Source organism: Alosa pseudoharengus, unplaced genomic scaffold, assembly GCF_046254945.1.
Source record: "Alosa pseudoharengus isolate Yale_2024_CS ecotype anadromous, Long Island Sound unplaced genomic scaffold, YU_APseudo_1.1 YU_APseudo_1.1_scf_21, whole genome shotgun sequence".
Lineage (NCBI taxonomy): Eukaryota > Metazoa > Chordata > Actinopteri > Clupeiformes > Clupeidae > Alosa > Alosa pseudoharengus.
In genome coordinates, this window is record NW_027468674.1 from 1,601,175 (window position 1) to 1,625,083 (window position 23,909).

Genomic DNA, 23,909 nt, shown 5'->3' on the forward strand with positions numbered 1-23,909 from the left:
GGGTGTTCTCCTTGTCCGGCACCTCTAACGCTGTGGTGTGTGTGTGTGTGTGTGTGTGTGTGTGTGTGTGTGTGTTGTACCTGCATTAGGAGGGTGTTCTCCTTGTCCGGCACCTCTAACGCTGTGGTGCTCCTCAGCTCCAGAATGGAGCAGCATGGGACAGTCAGACGCGGCTTGGAGGACTGAGAGGAGGAACAACATGACATCAGACCACAACAACAACACAACAACATGACAACAACATGACATCAGACCACAACAACAAGACAAAAACATGACATCACACCACAACAACAAAACAACACAACATCAGAACACACAACAACATGACATCAGAATCCACAACGTCACAAAACAAAACAAAACACAACATCAGAACACACAACAACATGACATCAGAATCCACAACGTCACAAAACAAAACAAAACACAACATCAGAACACACAACAACATGACATCAGAATCCACAACGTCACAAAACAAAACAAAACACAACATCAGAACACACAACAACATGACATCAGAATCCACAACGTCACAAAACAAAACAACACAACATCAGAACACACAACAACATGACATCAGAATCCACAACGTCACAAAACAAAACAAAACATCAGAACAGACACCAACATGACATCAGAATCCACAACGTCACAAAACAAAACAACACAACATCAGAACACACAACAACATGACATCAGAATCCACAACAACATGACATCAGAATCCACAACGTCACAAAACAAAACAAAACACAACATCAGGGGGTATTCCAGAAAGCGGCTTTACTGGCTTAACTGGTTATGAGGGAAACATGGGGTTTCAGTTCCACAATGGTGAATAGGTTACATTCAGGTGAATAGGTTACGTTCAGGTGAATAGGTTACGTTCAGGTGAACAGGTTACGTTCAGGTGAACAGGTTACGTTCGGGATATGTTCAGGTGAACAGCTTACGTTCAGGTGAATAGGTTACGTTCAGGTGAACAGGTTACGTTCAGGTGAACACGTTACGTTCAGGTGAACACGTTACGTTCGGGATACGTTCAGGTGAACAGGTTACGTTCAGGTGAACAGGTTACATTCAGGTGAATAGGTTACGTTCAGGTTATTTCAGTGCATGCTCTTTATGTTTATTGGTGCAGAAGCACAAATCATCTGTGCTATTCACCGTGAGACCACAACATGATATCCTGTCTTATTCAAATTTTTTGAAGCGCGACAGTTTTTCAGCAGAATCCTTTATATGCTTCAACAACATTCTCCATCCCTACATTTCTAACTTTATGCTTCGTAGATCCGCCCTCAATTATAATAGAATAGAATAGAGTAGAATAGGGAGAGTAAAATAGAGTAGAGTAGAGTAGAGTAGAGATGAGTAGAGATGAGATGAGTAGAGTAGAGATGAGTAGAGTAGAGATGAGTAGAGTAGAGATGAGTAGAGTAGAGATGAGTAGAGTAGAATAGAGTAGAGTTGAGTAGAGTAGAGTGAGTAGAGTAGAGATGAGTAGAGTAGAGATGGTTGAGTAGAGTAGAATAGAGTAGAGTTGAGTAGAGTAGAGTGAGTAGAGTAGAGTAGAGTGAGTAGAGTAGAGTAGAGATGAGTAGAGTAGAGATGGTTGAGTAGAGTAGGGTAGAGATGAGTAGAGTAGACATGAGTAGAGTAGAGTAGAGTAGAGATGTGATGAGTAGAGTAGAGTAGATATGAGTAGAGTAGAGTAGAGATGAGTAGAGTAGAGTAGAGATGAGATGAGTAGAGTAGAGATGAGTAGAATAGAGTAGAATAGAGTAGAGTAGAGCAGAATAGAGTAGAATAGAGTAGAGTAGAGTAGAGTAGAATAGAGATGAGATGAGTAGAATAGAGTAGAGTAGAGTAGAGTAGAATAGAATAGAGTAGAATAGAGTAGAATAGAATAGAGTAGAATAGAGTAGAGTAGAATAGAGATGAGATGAGTAGAATAGAGTAGAGATGAGTAGAGTAGAATAGAATAGAGTAGAATAGAGTAGAGTAGAGATGAGTAGAGTAGAATAGAGTAGAATAGAATAGAGTAGAGATGTGATGAGTAGAGTAGAATAGAGTAGAGTAGAGTAGAATAGAGTAGAGATGAGTAGAATATAACAAATCTTTAATGTTTTCTTTGGCTCACTAGACAGATCTCAGACACACTTAAAATATCATTATTAATCAAATGAATAAAATGCATACAGACAACATCTCAGACACACTTAAAATATTATTAATCAAATGAATAAAAATGCATACCGACAACATCTCAGACACACTTAAAATATCATTATTAATCAAATGAATAAAAATGCATACCGACAACATCTCAGACACACTTAAAATATCATTATTAATCAAATGAATAAAAATGCATACCGACAACATCTCAGACACACTTAAAATATCATTATTAATCAAATGAATAAAAATGAATAAATAAATAGCAGCTCAGTCAGGTGTGTGTGTTGTCACTTAGTTGGGTTAAGAATGCTGATGGCATCTGGGGTAAAAGAGTTTTTGTTACACTTTTTGCCTCTCCAAATGATGTGCATTAGGGCTGAACGATTTATTGCATTTGTGATAATATCGCGATATGATGAAACACGATTTTCAAACCGCAAAGGCTGCGATTTGTAATATGTGACGTCACCAAAACGCATTTATACGACGCGCCAATGACTCTTCTCACCGACCACTGAAGAAGCAAAAAACGTAAACAAGAGGACCAGCTAACAGTGTCAAGAAAGGTCTGATCAGTAGAGCTACTTCGGTTAAAAATAAACCTCTTCGTTACCTTTTGCTCGAACCTGCCATGTCCCTGGTTCTAGTTCATAATTCCCCTGTGCTGCTACTCTGGCTGGTAACTTTGTTCACTTGTCCAGCTGACGATTAAAACTCCACGACTGTTTAGGCTGCACAGTAGCCATTCACCTGTGCACTGGGGACTTTGTTTACTGGAGTACAGTGACAGTGGGGGCATTTGCAATATCCAAGGGGGTTGGCGGCACAAACATTTAATGAATTGATGCATAATGTTATCCGCAAGTAGTTGACACAGCTAACCACCAAAAACCCAGCTGTTCTAACATTAGCTTACCAGCTAAGGCTCTAGGCTACATACATGCTGCTAACTGCTGCTAACTTTGCCTGTTTAAAGAGTTTTGTCTCCGCGATTGGCTTTGTTGTGATATGAACAAACTAGTTAATTTGCATGCATGCGTATTGCGCTGCGGTGTTGATGATGCTAACCTTTAGTTAACACCGAGCCGAACGGTCATTCGGCCGCATTTATTTGCGCTACAACAATCTACAGTAGTTTGTTCCGATTCACGTGCAAGTAGCCTACAGAGGAGAGGAGCGGGTCTGTGTGTGTGTGTGTGTGTGTGTGTGTGTGTGTGTGTGTGTGTGTGTGTGTGTGTGTGTGTGTGTGCGCGCGTGTATGGAGAGCACAGGACAAGGAGAAGCCGTGTCAGTGCCACTACATGTAGACCTATTTGTTAACTAACGAAAGAAGGTAATATCTACATGAAATAGAAACGAATCAGAATCATTAAATGTTTACAAGGCTGGAAGTTCAACAAATATAGGTCTACTAATGTGATTAAAGTAGTTAAATAAAAAAATATTTCATTCATCAATCTTATTCAATTACCTAATGCCATCATAACATAAGCCTGGGCTCCAGGAAAGAACAGTTTATGTTTAACTTATCTAATTTTGTGTTGGTCATACTATAGAATAATATATTGCTTGTCTTTGTTGAATAAGACAGAAGATAAAGAGCTTAAAAATAATCGCATATCGCATCGCAATAGCAATATTGGTGAGAAAAATCGCAATTAGATTTTTTTCCAAAATCGCTCACCCCTAATGTGCATTGGCGATTGCGCTCCCTTTCTTTTGTGGCTGGGAGTTTTTTGTACAGTGTTGGAGATGCAGAGCATGTCGGCAAAGCAACTGTTTGTCGACTGGTAGGTAAAGTTTGCCTTGCGCTTAAGCGGTTCCTGCGCAGCTTCATTCGTTTTCTAGGCCACAAACCCACGAGGATCATTAAAGTGGAGTTTTACCAACTGGCAGGTCAGCATCACTTGTCTTAAGTTTTCCAAATTTGCACCGAAATTATCTTTGCTGGTGAGCTTTAAATGAATGGGCCATGGCTATTTCAGGCTTCCCAAACATCACTGGCTGCATTGATGGGACCATTTAAGTGCCACCCATAAATAAGACAGACTATGTCAATAGTCTCCACAGCATATATCTCCAAGCAGCTCCTATAAATAAGACAGACTATGTCAATAGGAAAGGTTTCCACAGCATACATCTCCAAGCAGCTCTAATGGATAGACTATAGGCCACTTCTGTATTTGGATGCTCTCTTAATGGTGTTTATGATTAAAACACATTTTTATTTTAATAATGGCCAGATGATATGTGATGCTTTACATCTTATCACAAACATGGAGGCAAAATGGTCAAGGCCAGTACACAATGCCAGGATGTACCGGGAATCTAATTTGAGCAACACATTTCAACAGGGTGTGTTATACCTTATGGGAATATTATCAGATCCATGTAGGCTAATTAATGTGCAGGCTCTAACTTAATGTTATAGGCCTATGTATAATTACAGTCGAATTTGAGGGGTATCTTCTGGGGGATAGAGGATACCCATGTCTTCCCACACTCTTCCCGTGGCTAGGGGTGCAAACAACTTATCCCCAGAATATAACCGAACAGCCGCAGCACAACACAACCTTACAAACAACACAACCATATGAACAACACAACCTTACGAACAACACAACCATATGAACAACACAACCTTACGAACAACACAACCTTACGAACAACACAACCTTTGTTGCTCAGTGAGCTCAATGCAAATCAAACCAGCTAATAGGCTAACTGAAATAACACCATGCCAATCTCTAGGTATGGTGAAGGGTATGTGATGATGTGGGGCTATTTTAATTCCAAAGGCCAAGGTAACTTTATCAGAATGCACAGTATTCTGGATCCATGAAATAACTGGCCTTTAAAAATAAAAATCTGCCTGTCTCTCTGGGAATTTAACATAGGGGTGGCAATACTTATGACCCCTGTATTTTAAGGAAGAACATTTATTTATTTATGATACATTATTCATTCACTAAGAAAATTGGTGTCCTTAAAGGTTAGATATTTCCTCATTTTTCACTTAAGGCATTAAGATCAATTTCCAAAAGATGATTTTATATTCCTCTTTTCAGTCAACTTTAGCATGGGTGCCAACTAGGGTTGCAAAGGGGCGGAAAATTTCCGGTAAATTTCCGGAAACTTACCGGAAACTTTCCATGGGAAGTTAAGCTGGGGAATTTTGGAAATATTCCAAATTGGAAACTTTCATGGAATTAAAGGAAATTATGGGAATTAATGGGAATGTACGGGAATTAACTGGGAATTTTTGGTAACTCCTACTGTTTCATATACAGACATTAACAATTTAGTTCGTAGTAAGCAATATGATTTGTTTGTTTGTTCGTATTTTTCGCTTAGCTTAGCATACAAAGATAGCTAACATGCTAGCGGGAATCCCATTCTCTGCCTATGGTTTACTAGCGTGCTAAGCTAACAACACTGAAACCACTGAACTGCCCAAGATACACCACGCTACTCAACAACAAAATCCAATTGGTTGGAACATTGACTGACAATCAGTTTGTTCAGTTAGAATCCAAGAAAATGGTAAAACAAATAAAAATATAATGACACAACATACCACCCCAACCAAACCTTATAGATTATGTAAATTATATATAAATTGTCAAGCTTAATCAGGCAGATTAATCGTCCCATTACAGTTTATGCAAAATGACGTACACCCATTTGAATGAGGACAAAAGTGACGACAAGCCCATAACTGGGCAACTCTGTTTGCAAACTTCCCCCAGTTTCACACCAGTTATGAGATGACATTTTCACTGGGAATTTATTTCCCCCATGCACATGAACGCATCATAGGTTTCCTTTATGTCTAGTAGCCTATGCTGATTGCTGTGTGCATGGGATTGACATATGTGCAGGGTAGAAATTTGACTGAAATTGCATTAAATCAGGTTGTTTGAACTAATATTAATATTGCAAGATGGGATTTTGTCCACTACATTTAAGTTCCCTGTTATAGACTAACTTGCCATATTAAAAATTCCCAGATTATTTCCATTAATTCCCGTTTATTCCCGTTAATTGCCGTATATTCCCGTTAATTCCCATGGAAAGTTTCCAACTTTGAAAATTCCCGAAATTTTGCAACCCTAGTGCCAACACTTTTGGCCATCACTGTAGGTCAATCCCTATTATGAACAACACAACCTTACCAACAACACAACCTTACCAACAACACAACCTTACAAACAACATTTGTAAAATGAAGGTGGCTGATAGATAATAATCTAATACTGAGTTGATAATAATTTAATACTGAGTTGCTGGTAAATTTTCAAAATGTAATTTCCACCCCTAAACACACCCTCATCCCCACCCTAAACACCCCCCTAAACACCCCCTCCACCCCTAAACACCCCCTCCACCCCTAAACACCCTAAACACCCCCCTAAACACCCCCTCCACCCCTAAACACACCCTCATCCCCACCCTAAACACCCCCCTAAACACCCCCTCCACCCCTAAACACCCTAAACACCCCCCTAAACACCCCCTCCACCCCTAAACACCCTAAACACCCCCCTAAACACCCCCTCCACCCCTAAACACCCCCTCCACCCCTAAACACCCTAAACACCCCCCTAAACACCCCCTCCACCCCTAAACACACCCTCATCCCCACCCTAAACACCCCCCTAAACACCCCCTCCACCCCTAAACACCCTAAACACCCCCCTAAACACCCCCTCCACCCCTAAACACCCTAAACACCCCCCTAAACACCCCCTCCACCCCTAAACACCCTAAACACCCCCTCCACCCCTAAACACCCTAAACACCCCTAAACACCCCCTCCACCCCTAAACACCCCCTCCACCCCTAAACACCCCCCTAAACACCCCCTCCACCCCTAAACACCCCCCTAAACACCCCCTCCACCCCTAAACACCCTAAACACCCCCCTAAACACCCCCTCCACCCCTAAACACCCTAAACACCCCCCTAAACACCCCCTCCACCCCTAAACACCCTAAACACCCCCTCCCCCCCCTCCACCCCTAAACACCCCCTCCACCCCTAAACACCCTAAACACCCCTAAACACCCCCTCCACCCCTAAACACCCTAAACACCCCCTCCACCCCTAAACACCCTAAACACCCCCTCCACCCCTAAACACCCCCTCCACCCCTAAACACCCTAAACACCCCCTCCACCCCTGGGCTCTCACACACTTCCACACACAGTGGCGGCTCACACACACACACACTTCCACACACACACACACACTTCCACACACAGTGGCGGCTCACCTTGGGAGGGATGTAGAAGTCCAGGAAGTAGAACTCCTCCCTCCACCCCTAAACACCCCCTCCACCCCTGGGCTCTCACACACACACACACACAGTGGCGGCTCACCTTGGGAGGGATGTAGAACTCCAGGAAGTGCTCTTGGCCCCTCTGCGTGCCCTCCTGCGTGCTCCTCTGCGTCTCCTTGTCTCGCTCGCGTAGCGTCAGACGGCACTTGTGCCAGCGCGAGCCCCTCCCTACGGGCAGCGTCTGGGGGGCGGGGCCAGCGCTGGGCGCAGGGCTGTCGTTGCCATGGTGAAGCAGACCGAAGGAGAAGCTGAAGCTCTGGGAGGCGGAGAGCTGGTCAAAGGAGGAGGAGTTCACCGTGACTCCGCCCTCGCGCACCAGCCTGCTAACCCTGAGCCCGGAGGAGAGTGTTGCATTGTGGGCAAGTGAGGCGGGCAGCGGGGGCGGAGAGCGTGAGAGGCGGAGCTTCTCCAGCCGGGAGCTCCACTTCTCCTTCTCGCTCTCGCCGTTGCTACGGCGCCGGCTGGGGTCGCGGGGGTCGGCCAGCGAGAGGGAGGTGGCGCTGGACGAGGACGAGTGCGGCAGCAGCGTGGTTGCCAACGGCAACGAGAGCGACACTGGCAGAGAGCCCGCCGGACCTCCACCACCCCCCCCCCCGCGCTTGGGCGCCTCCTGCAGGCCGGCCGAGTAGCTGCAGCTGGAGGTCAGCGGGGGGGCGGACGAGGACGAGGACGAGGGGGCGTCGGCCGAGCCGCTGCGCCACTGCAGAATGCCCCGCACGCTGCCCCGCACGCTCCGACCCACGCTGCGCAGCGAGAAGCGCTTCTTCAGCCGGCCCTTGGACGCGCCGTTGCCCTTGGAGACCGCCGCGCTGCCCACGCTGGCCATGGAGGTGGGCGTGGTCGCCAGGGACGACGGGGTGGTGTCAGCGCTGGGGTCGTCGTCAGGACAACAGAACTCATCCTCCTCTGGCCCCTCCCTCCTGGTGTCGTCAGGCTCCGCCTCCTCCCCCACCGCCCAGCTGTCCTCATCCTCCTCCTCCACATCTCCGTTGCCGGGCGCGTTGCCGGGCGCGTTGTTGCCAGGCGACTGTCTGGGCACCCCGGTGGCGCCCCGGTCCTCGCGCCGGCCGTTGTTGCCGCCCACGGAGGAGGAGCAGGAGGAGGAGGAGGAGGGGGGTGGGATGTGTGTGTGTGAGAGTGTGTGTGTGTGTGCGTACACGTCGTCACACTCGGCCCCTCCCCCTCCTCGCGCTGACGGCGGTGTGGGTGGGGCCTGGGGCTCGGCGGGGGGCGTGGCCTCCGACGCCAGGGCCGGGAGCGGAGACGACACATCCTCCTCCAGAGACGACGTGGTGGCGTCCGATTGGCCCACCCAGCCGGCGAGGAGGCCGTCCGACTGGCCGGCGCCGGTCTGCAGCTCGCTCTGGAAGTGGCGCACGAAGCGGTCGGTGAAGCGGCGGCAGAAGGCGGGAGCGGACGCCTCGGGGGGGTAGTGCGGGTTCTCCTGCAGGAAGGCCCGGAAGTGGCGCGCAAAGTCCCCGGCCGCCGCCCGCGCGTGCAGCTCACAGAAGTCCGTCCAGCTGAGGCGCGGCGAGGGCGAAGGGGTGGGCGTCTCCGAGGAGGCGCTGGCCACGGGGCCGGGCGGCGGCAGCGGTGGTAACCGCGGCGACAGGGGCAGCAGGGAAGGCGAGGGCGGCGAGGGTGACGGAGAGGGGGAGGGGGGCAGGGGGGAGGAGTTAGAGGTGGCCCGGGGGCTGGGCGGGGTCAGGAGGGAGCCGTTCATGACGGGAGCAGCTGATTGGCTCGCTGGGTTGACTGACGGCTCAGTGGAGCAGGGGGCAGGTGGGAGCCCTGTGTGATGTCAAAGGGGGCTCTTCTCATTGGCTGGTTTGTGTTGTGGGTGTGGCTTCTCACTCACGCAGGCCAGGTGGGTATGCAGTTCAGCAGTCCGCAGGTAGAGGCTCGAGCTTCCCCCATTTACACACACGCACACACACACACACACACAGGCACTCAGCTCCAGCAAGCTGGCCAGCACACACACCCATGGGAGGAGAGCAGCATTCCCGCCACTGTATGGGAGACGTGCACACACACACACACACACACACACACAAACCGGCCTCAGCCTCCCGACGCCAAGTCCAGCTAGGGTCCAGCTCCGACCAGCTACAACCTGCAGAGGCAAAACAGAGACAGCTCAGCACCTCAACAGGACACACAAACACAAACACAAGCACACACACGCACACAAACACACACATTTAGCACAAACACACACAGCACAAACACATACACAGCACAAACACACACACACACACACACAAACACAAGCACACACACACAAACACACACACTTAGCACAAACACAAGCACACACACACAAACACACACACTTAGCACAAACACATACACACACACAGAACACACAATTTCCCCTTGGGGATCAATAAAGTATCTATCTATCTATCTACACACACACGCACACAGCACAAACACACACACACACACACAGTGCTGGTTAAACTCTCCCTACTCAAAACTAACAGCACAGCACTGCTAATATCGCTCGCCCCACCACAGACGTTGAGGACTTCAGGTGTGTTTGTGTGTGCTTCAGGTGTGTTTGTGTGTGCTTCAGCATCTTCACTAGTAACACGCTATACTTTTCTCCTTGGGACAGGCCCGTTTGAGTCTTGGAAAATACTTTCCCATTTGCATCGTGATTTGAGATGATTAGAACTTAGCAGTCAATCTAAATGTAACAGTTTTGAACAAATTCTTGCAGCGCGCCAGTCTTGCACGATTAATGTTTGGATTACATGTGCATACTGAGGAGGGATGCGCCTGTTGAGAGGGAGAGAGAGAGAGTGCACGGGGCAAGGAGAGTCTGTGTTGAGGTAGGCCTACTTCTGTCGCCTACTCTGGTAGAGTTTGACATACTACAATGCAAGATAAATTTATTTAGCCTAATTATTTATGGACAACGTAAGGCAGGAGGTGTGTGTTGCTTTTAATTATGAATGTTCTATCGAACGTATTTTTTATTGATATCGATTACATGTCTATTGCGATACATATCGCTCTCGTTTTATCGCCCAGCCCTATGCTCAATAATAACAATTTTAACACACGGATAAATACTCAGCCTTTCGTGCACGTAGTCTATTGACATTGACTAATACACTGCCCTCTGGTGGACAGAACATATAGAACTTAAGTTTGATACCAATATCGGTCTTACTGAATACATTTAATGGTTAAAATATTATTAATACATATTCGAATACAGGGCTCTACACTAAAAAATTCAGGAGCACTTGTGCGCCCAAGTTAAAAAAATTAGGAGCACAGACAAAAATTTGGGCGCACAGTCAGTTCTGTACTTAACTTACACATAATCTAACATTATACTGCAGCTAACACTTAAACATGCCAGTGCACCAATTGCGAATATTAAGAATGACTGACAACATTTAGGCTACAGGAAACAGGATTTTAAAGATCAGTGGCTACTTTATTTTCAGTCTGTTCTATTTTCCTACATTTTGTTAATGTAAAATAATATTATACATTGCCATATTTGCATTTAGCCTGTATATCAAGTATCCTGCCAAATGTAGGCTAATTTATTTATTTGTGAATCCATCTATAGCTAAACCAAATATGCCCATGGTGACCTATCTGACTGCATACTGCCTAATACTACTACTAAAACAGTCCATTTCCTCTTCCACAAAACCCAACATAGGCTAATCAAGGATATATGTTTTATACTTTTAGTTTTTATTTGAAATATCTGCATTGATGGGGGCAGAAGGCAAACGTTAGGCCTACTTTCGTTTTGCACTTCAGCTTGTATTCGGTGTAAACAAACAAGCATGCGTGGAAGACTGGAGTTGTCCGTAGCGTTCTATCTGAATAAAATGTGAGAATGTAAAATGAGTATTACGGGAGGCTACTTTTGTGCCGGTTCGCTACAGCTATATTTTGCATATTGCAGCCAATACGTCAACTGGGCTAAAAGGCATGTTAGGTTACCTTTCCTTCTCTCACTGCATTCTCAGAATCTCATCCTGTTCCTCCTATATCCAATGAATTCGGTGGATAGAAGAACTAATTTCTTCAATCTTTGCATCTTGGCTGGCTAGTCTTTCCGCTTTTTCCTGTGCGCTCTTGGATTTGATAGAAGCGACTACTAGCGAGTCACAACGCGAAACTGCTAACGTTGATGGGAGGTGTAGTTTTTATGCTGCATTCGAGACGTGATTCTATGGTTTGCACCAGTAATGTTTCTCGATGTTGCGTTGTATTTTGTAGACAAACATTGACATGGTTAGAAGTCATTCGCACCAGTGCGCCTAAATATTTTTTTGCACTCGCACGGCATCATTTTTACTCGCATGTGCGAGTGAAATGGGCGCACTGTAGAGCCCTGGAATATATTCGAATTTTAATATTAATAAACAAACGAACTTCGAATATGATTTTTGGGCAAAAGTCAAAGCCCTAATCACCATCTCAGTATACCCACTTAAAAAGCATCACCATCTCTGTATACCCACTTAAAAAGCATCTCAGTATACCCACTTAAAAAGAATCACCATCTCAGTATACCCACTTAAAAAGCATCTCAGTATACCCACTTAAAAAGAATCACCATCTCAGTATACCCACTTAAAATAGGCAAGGGGGTTGATCACAGTATACCCACTACAGCTAACTAGACTACATCACAGTATACCCACTACAGCTAACTAGACTACATCACAGTATACCCACCACAGCTAACTAGACTACACCAAGTATCTTTTGATCCCGTGAGGGAAATTTGGTCTCTGCATTCATCCCAATCCGTGAATTAGTGAAACACACTCAGCACACAGTGAACACACAGTGAGGTGAAGCACACACTAATCCCCACGCAGTGAGCTGCCTGCTACAACAGCGGCGCTAGGGGAGCAGTGAGGGGTTAGGTGCCGTGCTCAAGGGCACTTCAGCCTTGAATGTGGGCATGGGAGAGCAGTGCTCGGTTACAAGCCAGATGCCCTAACCAGTAGGCCACGGCTGCCCCTAACCAGTAGGCCACGGCTGCCCCTAAGTAACCAGTAGGCCACTGCTGCCCACTATGTCTAACACCAGTAACACCAATACCAACAAGTGGACCAACACCAGTACTGGCATCTATCCTAAAGCCCACCCCAACCAACACCAGTACTGGCATCTATCCTAATGTCCATACCAACAAGTGGACCAACACCAGTACTGGCATCTATCCTAATGCCCATTCTGTGTATGAAAGGTGCTATACAAATAAAGCTTATTATTATTATTAGTAGTAGTAGTAGTAGTATATGATTATAATTACATTATCATTATATTTAGTGATGCACGATATATCGGCCGCCGATATAATATCGGCCGATATGGTCATTTTTTTACACATCGGTATTGGTCCGATGTCAAAATAGGGCCGATGTGAACAGGCCGATAATCATTCCTGTGTATTTGACGTGTGTGTAGCGATCCAAGCGTGTTATCTGTCTACACTGAATCCGTTAAATATGCCCTTCTATTGCATCATATTTCTTATTTAAAATAGCAGGGCAACAAGACTGACAGAAAGAAGACACTGGGCATCTGACAAAAGTTCTTTCAAAACGTTGCGTTGTATCGCGCTGCTGGCGTTGCTTGCAGTCAAGTTGATGGCTGGCTTGCATGTCATGTCACGCCTAGCACTACATCTCTCGCGGTAGGCTAAATATAACTGTGTATCAGGCAGAATGTAGTTATATGGTTGGTAGTAATAGGAATTTAATAGGGCTGTAACGATATGCGATTCAAAACTGAAATCGCAACACTCATATCCACAAACCTGTGTCGCGGTGTGAAGAGGCAGAACAGACACACCCTTTCTAGTGTCTAGCAGTGCTTTGCAGCTTACGCGGCCGCATAAACAACACACACCTCCCGCTTTACTTGGCGGTAGCCTACGTTGCTTTCATTGTAGACTTTACCAAACAGTATAAACCCCCTGTTAACCTTTCCTGCTTTGTTTCAGACCGTAGTCCGAAACGCAGGGGAGATTCGTTATTCGAGGGCCGATGTTATAAGATAGAATAACGTCGGGGTCACGGTCCCATTTCTGATGAGCAAAATACACGAGCTGAACTTTATGGAGTTTTATTTCGGACAGTAACACCGCTCACACTGTGTGCAGACTCCAACTTGAACTTCCACACTCTCTGCTCCAGTCGCATACATACACTTCCTCACTCTATCTCCCTCCTTCCCAGCTTCTTCCCACACACACACACACACACACGGAGCTCTCTTAATCCTTTGCAGACCGCATGCTCTAATTTCGGTACCCCAGTACCGATGACGTTCAGTCTAATAACTCCGCCATACCCCAACCAATTTTATCAATGAAAACTTCCTCAAAAACGTCACATCATAGGCTTTCTGGCGATATGATTGGTTAAGGGATTTGTGGCGCGAATTTATTTTACTACGTGAAGGAAAAATCAAGAGTTGACATCTCCCTCCACTAGAGGAAAAACAGCAGGAAGCACTATGCATCGTTGATCTTGACGTCGTCTAAAGGAGAAACTACTGGATCATCTGAGGTAAAAACAAGTCTTTTTATGTTATTACTACTTGTTATCCATGTTATTACTTCAAAATCGTTTTTAAAAGTTATTTTTGCTGGTAATTACACCTTGTATGCATGGCCGTAACATAATGCGTGTGTGTGTTCACTTCAGCTGATATGACAGCTGGTATTTTAGCACACCGTAATCTTTAGTAAACTCATTATTTTCAGTCATTTCTGGGGGGTTACTATATGTCAACCAAGATTACAGACCTACTAGGACATTTTAACGATTTGTTCTATTTTGAACTTTGTTCCTTGCTTGTCATCTGATACAGAAAACTAGCTAAGTTAGGTAACGTTAGCATCAGAAGAGGCTGCAACATGTCCCTGACGCGTAGTCGCGATAAAGTTCACTCCCGTGCTTCATGACTGCCAACTTAATGTCAAGTACACCTAATCGGTATTTTATTGTCAAATAATCCTTTCATTCCTTCGTAATATGTATAGCACAATTTACAGTTGTTTGTAGCCAAGTTGCTTAGCTTACTTAGATAGAAACATCTGACATGAATGACAACGTTAATGTTACGTTACCGACGTGAAGACTGTGTTGATCACCGATGGTGTAACGTAAGGATTTTATTCATTGACTGCTGTTTTCATGAATACATGACTGAAGATTTGTTATAAATGTGTCTTAGTATTGTTTAGCTTTTAGGCTGTAAGGTTGGCTGCTACGATTATGAGGTTTTTGGGTGGCTAACTATGATGGGAGCTCACACCCATGCCTACTCGTCGACACATTATTTTCTAAGGGGGTGTTTTGTCTTTACGCAACTGCAGTAGCCTATGCACGGTGTGTATGTGTATGCATACGCTGTTTAGATGTTTTCTGTCATATCTCCTGACTCATGTTCATGAATCAATGTTTGCTTGTAAGCTGGTATGCTATGTATGGTTTAGCCAAGGCAATAACACCTAGTGAGCTCTGAGACTAATGTTACCTCTCCAAGCAATATTGGAGTCCTCCAGTGACAATAATACTTTTAGTGAAAAGAGTCATGGTTGGTGGTGATTAAGATTATGTGGAAGTAATGTAAAATAAAACTAAACAACCTATTTATTATCAGACCTGTGATTTTTTGTTATTTTAGATGGAGGGAGAATGTATGTGAGTATGAGTATGTGCAACTGAGGTGAAAGCAGCCGACTGCTGACGGCAAACATGACCCCAAGGACCACGGTGGCATGGACATGGGACATGGATAGGTAGTTTCTGGATGAAGAGGAAGACAATGATGTGCTAGAAGAGGAGAGTAATCTCCCATCATCCTCAGCTGGGTAAGCATGTTTGTGTGTGTGTGTTCGCCCAACTGGGCATATGCACATTTCTGGTTGTGATAAGAGTGTTGCTTATAACAATAATGACAGGGATTAGTGATAATAGTTTGGTTAGATTTGTAATTCAATTTCTAATTTTCTTATCTGACAATTTCTTTATTTTGAGCTTGGTCAAGTCCCATGTTAGGTAGAAAGCATAGGGTCATTCCGTGTGAAATCACGCAATTTCAGCGCAATTTGGCAGGTGACAAAAATCACAGGTGTTTGTAGACCAAATCCATGCATAGATCTTAAATAGTATATCTGTATAACTAATCGTTGCAAAACTACAGCCCTTTGAAACTTCAAGTCATTTTAAGCATTGTGGTGAACAATCCTTTTTGTTCAACTTCCAGCATTATTGGCTCTTTTGGTATTTCACACACATTAGTGAAACTATGTGAATAGAAGTACATTTTCCTGTTGAATTAAAAAATCCAATCGGATCAGACGTATCTTGTGTACTTTCCCCTCTGGAAAGCTCTGAAAATGGCTATAAATTCATAATGTGAAAAGACATCATCACCTTTGTGACACAAATTCATCAGATTTTTTTCCTACTCATGTATGTATTATAAGGTCCTGTCCATGCATTAACTTTGGTTGTTATAATTGTAATATTTTCAGAGCATTTTTTTAAAATTGGACTTGATTTTCAAAAAGCCTGTTTTCATCTTCTCATTTCACCACGTGGACAGTTAACAGGATTTTTTTCAATTTTACCATATATCATTCTGTATGTGAGGATCATCTGCCCAAAATGTGGGCTTGTTGCTGAGTTTCTTCATTGAGATAAGATTTTTTTTAAATATTGTCTATAAATCCACTGAATTTGTATTGGATCTGCAGTACCACTTTGCACCACATGTGGTGCTCTTTTAATACAATGGAAGTCAATGGAAGAGTAAGAGAGTCACTTGTTTGCTGCACATATCCAATCTAAACACACAGTTTATGGTTCATAGTTGAATTGGTCCAAATAATTATTGCAACATGAACAACATACTACTCATACATAAATCTTATTTAGAGAAAATAAACTGATCAAGTAAATTATACACACATAAGACTGACTGGTCATCATACATGCAGCAAGAGGATTTAGCATAATTACCATCTTTGTAATGAGTTTTCTACACCAGCTTCAACCTATCAGTGCCTATGTGAGCACTTTAATAATTTCTAGCCAGCTGGTTATAGGCAAAGTCTATATCCATCGTCATATGCTTGGGATGCAGTCCTCTGTGATACATAGACAAAGAGCATCAAGATGGAGATCAGTGCTTTGTCTCCATGTGATCTGGGAAAGAAGTTGGAACATATTCAAGAAACAATGGGTTTCTAAAATTCAGTTCATCAAGGTATTTCACTTGATGAAGATAACCATGTGTGTTTCCATTACAAGTATTCCTAACAAGGTTTGAGGACTCGTGGATCCAAGAGGCATTTGTAAAAAGATGATAAATCTTTAGTATTGATTTTTCTGCATCTGACAATGCACTGAATTTTAGAAACCCCTTTTTACTTGAACCATATGAACCATAAACTGTGTGTTTAGATTGGATATGTGCAGCAAACAAGTGACTCTCTTACTCTTCCATTGACTTCCATTGTATTAAAAGAGCACCACATGTGGTGCAAAGTGGTACTGCATATAAAGTACAAATTCAGTGGATTTATAGACAATATTTGTAAAAACTCTTATCTCAATGAAGAAACTCAGCAACAAGCCCAAATTTTGGGCAGATGATCCTCACATACAGAATGATATATGGTAAAATTTTTAAAAATCCTGTTAACTGTCCACGTGGTGAAATGAGAAGATGAAAACGGGCTTTTTGAAAATCAAGCCCAATTTAATAAAAATGCTCTGACAATGTGATAATGTTAACAACCAAAGTTAATGCATTGACATGACCTTATAATATATACTATTCAAGATTTATGCATAGATTTGGTCTACAAACAACTGTGATTTTTTTCAGATTTTTTGGGAGAGGGTGACCTGCCAGCCACTGGGTGATTTGACACGGAATGACCCCATACACTTTGCCTATCTTTCTAACACAGACAGGGACACCAACTCCAGTAGCATTTACACCTCATCGTCTGCTAGGCTTAGATGGACACACACACACACACGCGCGCCATAGCTGTGACAACACACACACGGATCTGGTGTGAATGCGGCATTAGTGTATCACCTTATGTGTAGGGCAAATGATATCGATAATTATATATTATATCAAATGATATGCTGTATGGTTGTTAAATGTATTGAATTTCTTTTAATGTTTTAATTTTTTATATGTGTGAATGTTAATATGAATTGATGCTTTGTTCATCATGTTAAAGTATTTTGTTGATCTTTGTTATACTGTTGTCTTGTCATTCTTGTAGTTCTAATAGTTACTGCTTGTTTGTAAACATATGTTTATGTTATTTACCTGAAGTTGTTGTTCCTGATTATTTAATAAAAAGACTTATCTAAATAAAATGATTTATTTCTTCTTTCGTAAACCTAACACATGTGCCAGTGTCTCTTATTCTTGTTTTCATAGTAGAATGAAGCACACGGAGAAGCAGTTACCATCTGGCTAGTCTTTATTTCAGCCTTTATCTTTCCTCCCCACAATTGATTTAGCCTCTTCAGAGTACAGTAAGACATCCTATATTTAGCTATGCATCTTGTTTTGATGGTAAAACATCTTATATTTGTTACATGACCATTATATCTGTGTATTTTTGGTCAGATGTCAAACCAGGAAAGGAAAACATCCTACTCTTTAAAAATTCTACATGTTACTGCGACTTGCAGTTATGAGTAAATTAATCATAACTTCTGAACCAAAGGTGATAAATTGATTCTGTTTTTTTCACTGAGGAGATCACAACACTGTCTATCTTTCACACACTATATCTACAATAGACATTAGGTGAAAAGCAAGATTCATCTTTACAAATTGATATTTTCGTGTTTTTTGATGTTGAATTTTGAAGGTATTGTTTAAAAACAATGTGTGTTACACTCAAACTTATTAACTATGCCATGTAGCATGGCCACATCTCAAGCCTTTTTGTCTCACAAGGGCATCAAGTATGAAAAATCGGAATGTTTCGTGCCGTCTGCAAAGGTCTAATAAATTTATCATAACTTTTGAACAAAAGATGATACATTGATTCTGTTTTCATCACTGAGTAGAGTACAAAATTGTGAATCTCCCATACACTCTAAGTTTTTCTCTATCTACAACAGAAATTGGGGGGAAAATGAGATTAATCTTGACAAACTGATAGTTTCGTGTTTTTTGGGGTTGAATTTTAAAGATATTTTTTTTTAAAAAATATGTGTGTTCTCCTCAAAATTATTAATTATATTTTATACCATTTGAAAGGGCTATTTCTCCTGATTATAATGGTGGGTAAATTATATCTCTGTCATGTAGCATAATCACACAATAAGCCTTTTTGTGCCATAAGGCTATCGAGTATGAAAAAATTGAATGTTCGGCGCGGTCTGCAAAGGGTTAAAGGAGCCGCAACACCATTTTACAACAGCCCTCTCTTTGCCCCGCTCTCTCTCGCTCACTCAATGGACACGCGCGACTCGGCCAACGCAATCCAAATAAAACATTACAATCGTGAAAGCAAGGACTCATAGAAGACGACTAGCTAAATAACTATTAAATCTGCTTAGCAACATTAGCATGCTGCACATATTTGTTTAAAACTCTTGGTTTCAAGTTGACTGATCATCTCAATACCAATGTTTCCCAAACGTGCCTGTACCAAGGAGAACAAGTATTACCTTTAAACTTAAACACACATGGGGAAACTGAACAGTCCAATCAGTAGACTATGATAAGCTAGCCAACTATGCTACTATGCTACTTTGTTTACAATATTTCCAGGCTTCAACCACACAGCTGAATTAAAGAGGGAGAGTTGTAATATAAATAGTAGGCCTATAGTGTGCCATACCTATAGGCTAATCTGCATAAAGTGCTGTCATAAATATCAGACATTCAGTATTCTCTCTTTTTATATCAGGATATAAAATAATACAGATATATTCTATTATATTGTAATCCTCTGGTGTTCTAAGGTAGGCTATTGAAACGTTATTTAAAAAAATGCATTTTGGAAAATAGCTCTTTATTTGATTATCATAAGAATGTGTTTTCTATACAGATATATCGATATCGGTAAATATCGGTATCGGCCATTACAGCAAAATTAATATCGGTTATCGGTATCGGCCACAATTTTCACATCGGTGCATCACTAATTATATTATTATATTATATTGTTATGATTATCTATCCTAATGGCCACTCATGCCTGAGAGACGAGGTGAGAGGGCAGAGCAGGTAGCAAAATATTAGGTAGCGAGATATTAGAGTTCCAAGCCCTGCTGTCCTCTCCTTCATTATTCACCCCTTGCAGACACGTGACTTAAGTCACGTGACGCTCCATGCTGGACGGCAAAAAGATGGGAGACGGACGGATGACAAATGACATGATGTCATAACGATTATGATGAACTGAACACCATTACTATAACATCTTTGTAGTTCAATGTATTGCTGTTTGGGGTCTGATAGTCAAAGAAGATGCCAGTGGTGTTGTTAGATGAAATGGGTCATGATCGCAAATGTAAAGTTATTAAAACTGGTGGTAACAGCAAGGGGAGATAACGTTACTTTAGGCTACTGTAATTAACATTATGGTAAATGAACACCCATAAGTATTTCTGGACTAAAATATTGCAAAGCGATTTGGTTACTTTATTTTTCTTGCTTTTATCAGTTGTAACATAGTCAAAACGTTAAGAATGTCATATCAGAACATGAAATAATAACTAGCTGCCACACTTAGAAGCTAGCTATTCTAGCTAACGTTTATCGTAGCTCATAGTGCTAGGGCTAATGTAACTCGTCAGTTTGTACGTTGCCCAGCGAATACACTTACTTCTTACATGTCTTAAGTTAAAGAATTGAAAGAAATAGGAAATTTAAAAAAAACTTGAACGGTATTATCTGTTTACATTCAGATCTTGCCAAAGACTTTTCCTAAGTGCTATCTGCCGTCCTGTTCAGAGTCTATGGTTGCTATAGCAACCGCTGCTGTGCTTCATACACTGAGGAGATAAGCATGCAATTGTGGTTGAAATACTCCCGAAACACAAAGAAAACAAACAAATATATCTATGCAAGAACATGGGATGTTGTTGTATTCCAAACAATAAGACAACAGTCGTGGAAGGGCATTACTACGGTTAAATCTCACTATAATCTCCTAGCTGTGCGATATGTCCCATTACAACCCATTGATTTGATTCGTGTTCTTGCCGTCCACTAGGCTATTTTGCTGTGGCGCGAACAAAACGTGACGTCACTTGCAAGGGGTGAATATATTATATATCATATTCAATACATCAAGCCCTGCTGTCCTCTCCTTTATTATATATTAGGACTAAAGGAAGGATGTGGGGCGAATTGACAGGCTGGTAAGGAAAGCTGGCTCTGTAGTGGGAGCTGAACTGGAGTGCATCACTTCACTATCTGACAAAAGGACCCTGAACAAACTGATCAACATCTTGGACAATGAGTGTCACCCACTCCACAGCACTATTGTTAAGCAGAAGAGCCTGATCAGCTGGAGACTTCGCTCACTGCCTTGCACAACTGACAGACTGAGAAAGTCATTTGTCCCCAGGGCCATTGAACTGTTCAATGCCTCACTTAAGGGAAGAGGAGAGATAGACTTCTCTGCATAGTCTGTCTGCCTCTTCACCCCCTCCATGTTTGGTACTGTCTGTCCACTAGCCACTTGTACCACTGTCTTTATGCCTCACTGTTTGCGTGCTATATTAGCACATTAGCACATATGCATACCCCCCCCCCCCCCTCCATGCCACAGCAGAACTGTGGCCACACTTATACATTTTCTTAAATAGTTAAATATATAGATATATAGACTTTACTTTATTTCTGCATTGTTGCACTGTTGACTTACTCATTTGCACTATCACCATGACCACTATCACCATTGCACTACCACCATGACACTCATTCACACAGAGCACCTTACCATACCTTACTATGCACAGAGAATCACAGGCTCAGTCCCTGCCTCAGTCATTGCAAGCGCCTCTGATTTATTAATCACCACTATGTGGATACTGTTTTTAGAATTGATTTAGATTAAGTGTTAGTATAATTTGTATTTTTGTAATTGTATTTTAGTATATTTTTATATATTGTATTAAGTGTTAGTATAATTTGTATTTTAGTATATTTAGCATATTCTTTATCTTCTACTGTCCTTACTGCTTAGTTGTGTTTTTATATTATATACTTTAATTACTCTTTCTGCTGTTAAAGAATATGTTTGTGTTGTATGTATGCTGCTGAGACCTTGAATTTCCCCTGGGGATCAATAAAGTATCTATCTATCTATCTATCTATCTATCTATCTATCTATATTATATTATATTATTACATTAAGCCCTGCTGTCCTCTCCTTCATTATATTTTATATTATATTATATTATATTATACATTATATTATATATCATATTCAATACATCACGTGGGGGTTGTGTGCGTGTGTGAGAGAGAGAGGTTTATTAAGACACTGTACACACACACACACACAAACACACACACTGTACATAACTACTTTCATTTGTCTATAGAGAGAATCACAGGTGACTATCTGTGCTCTTCAATGGCAGACAGCGTGAGCAAGGCCGGGCAACACAAACAACACCGTTGTGGATTCTCATTCATTTACGAAATTCCTGCCTAATTACCGCCGGGCCAACTCAAACATGAAAGGCCTTCCGAGTGCGGTGCTGGAGCGAGCAAGCGAGACGGCGGCAGGCAGGCAGGCAGGGGTGTGGGTTGGACCCTACACAGACGCCGCTCCACCAGTGGCGTTAACTTAACCTCGAACTCAAAGCCTACATTAACCTTGGTGGGAAGATATACAGAAAGCCTGTACATAAACTCCATCACCAATACGCAATAGCCTTAGAATTGCGGCATCAGGATAAGAACATTAGACTTCATTCTCCAAATAACAAAAACACAACGCTTTCAAGCGCTCGGTCCAAATTCACGTTACCGTACCCCGGTAAACATTAACGTCAAGGTGCTTACGGCAATCAGCATGTTTGGGCTGTCCAGGGAATTCCTACATGTGGAATGCACATTCAGTCGGAATCTACACAAACATTCCTCTTGCACAAATCATAAATTAGTCAGCTAACTGCATGATCTGTCATTGAAATTGCGTCGTTCATGCGCGCTAGCTAGCATCAGTGCGCACCAGACAACATTTAACCTCTTCGGTTACATTGGCAAATTGACGCCGATGTTTAACATTAGCTATCCCTGCTGGAAGGATACAATCTGATGTGAAACATACGCTGAAAGATAGCTGCCTGGCTAACTGTTTTAATTCAGAGTAACGTTACATCAGGCCAAAGTCCACAACACAAACACCAATTTTCCTAGTCACATTGGTTAACGTTAACGAGCTAACGTGTCGTCTAGATTCCCGTGCACATACAATACTGTTGTTCATGGGTAATCAATACCGTTATTGGCTAGCGCATGATAATGTTCAACTGCAGCTTTCCAGCAGGCTAACGTTAGCACTCGTTAGCCTTAATGGAGAACGCTGACTGGGTGACTAGAGAGCTAGCTAGCTTGCATTTTCAACAAGCATCCATGTCACAGACTGTTAGCTAGCCAAACTTTAGCCTGGCCAGCTATTGATAACATGCGTCAACATCGAGATGCTGAAGAAATGATATGCTTACCTTTTTGTATTTATACACCGTATAGAGCTTTCAAATGTGTAATCTCCTTCAAAAATCCAGTCTAGTGGGCTAGAGGGAATGGTATTAGCTAACAAGACAACAGCGTTATTAGCCAGGTCGCTATTCTTAAATCGGTCCTCAGCTAATAGCACGTTAGCTATTAGCCAACAATCAAGAATATTGGAAACAAGTCAGCGTTGCCATGGATAATATTTGTTATATCCCTCTCATCTAAGATACATTTACGTTTGTCAACAGCGGGTTGCGTTTTTGTCGTTCATAAAACCGTACTCGTTTTATTATTATTTTATAACAGTTGTTGTTGCTAAAATATGACTATTTCTGTCTTCTGTCCCAGCTCGTCTCTCGCGATAGAGTGGGAGAGGGTAGGGGGACAGGGATACGGAGAGAGGAGGAGAGGAGGAGGCGAAGGGGAGGGGAGGAGAGCATGCATGTCGGTGAGAGTATACTGTAGGCTTCTCTACTCTATCGGAAAAGGCGAGGGCGTGAGTTCAGTTATGTTGCACATCGCCTGCTGCTTATGGTAACCGATCATACTGAAGCATCCCGTTATAGTGCGGTTTGTAGGCCTAATCCAAATCACAGTGACCTCTGAAACACTTATGGCT

The 23,909-nt window shown here is 42.7% G+C and overlaps 1 protein-coding gene across 1 annotated transcript in view; it reads right to left on the reverse strand.

The window, feature by feature from the left end:
• Positions 1-23,636, reverse strand: part of sh2b1 (SH2B adaptor protein 1) — a 41,122-nt gene extending 17,486 nt beyond the window's left edge. The window contains exons 1-3 of the mRNA XM_076297622.1: positions 23,281-23,636; positions 7,572-9,647; positions 81-182 (exon numbers count right to left, since the gene is read on the reverse strand). Of these exons, the coding sequence (XP_076153737.1) occupies positions 81-182; positions 7,572-9,254 (1,785 nt within the window). The 5' untranslated portion in view covers positions 9,255-9,647; positions 23,281-23,636. The remainder of the gene's footprint in view (positions 1-80; positions 183-7,571; positions 9,648-23,280) is intronic.
• Between the last annotated feature and the right edge of the window lie 273 nt (positions 23,637-23,909).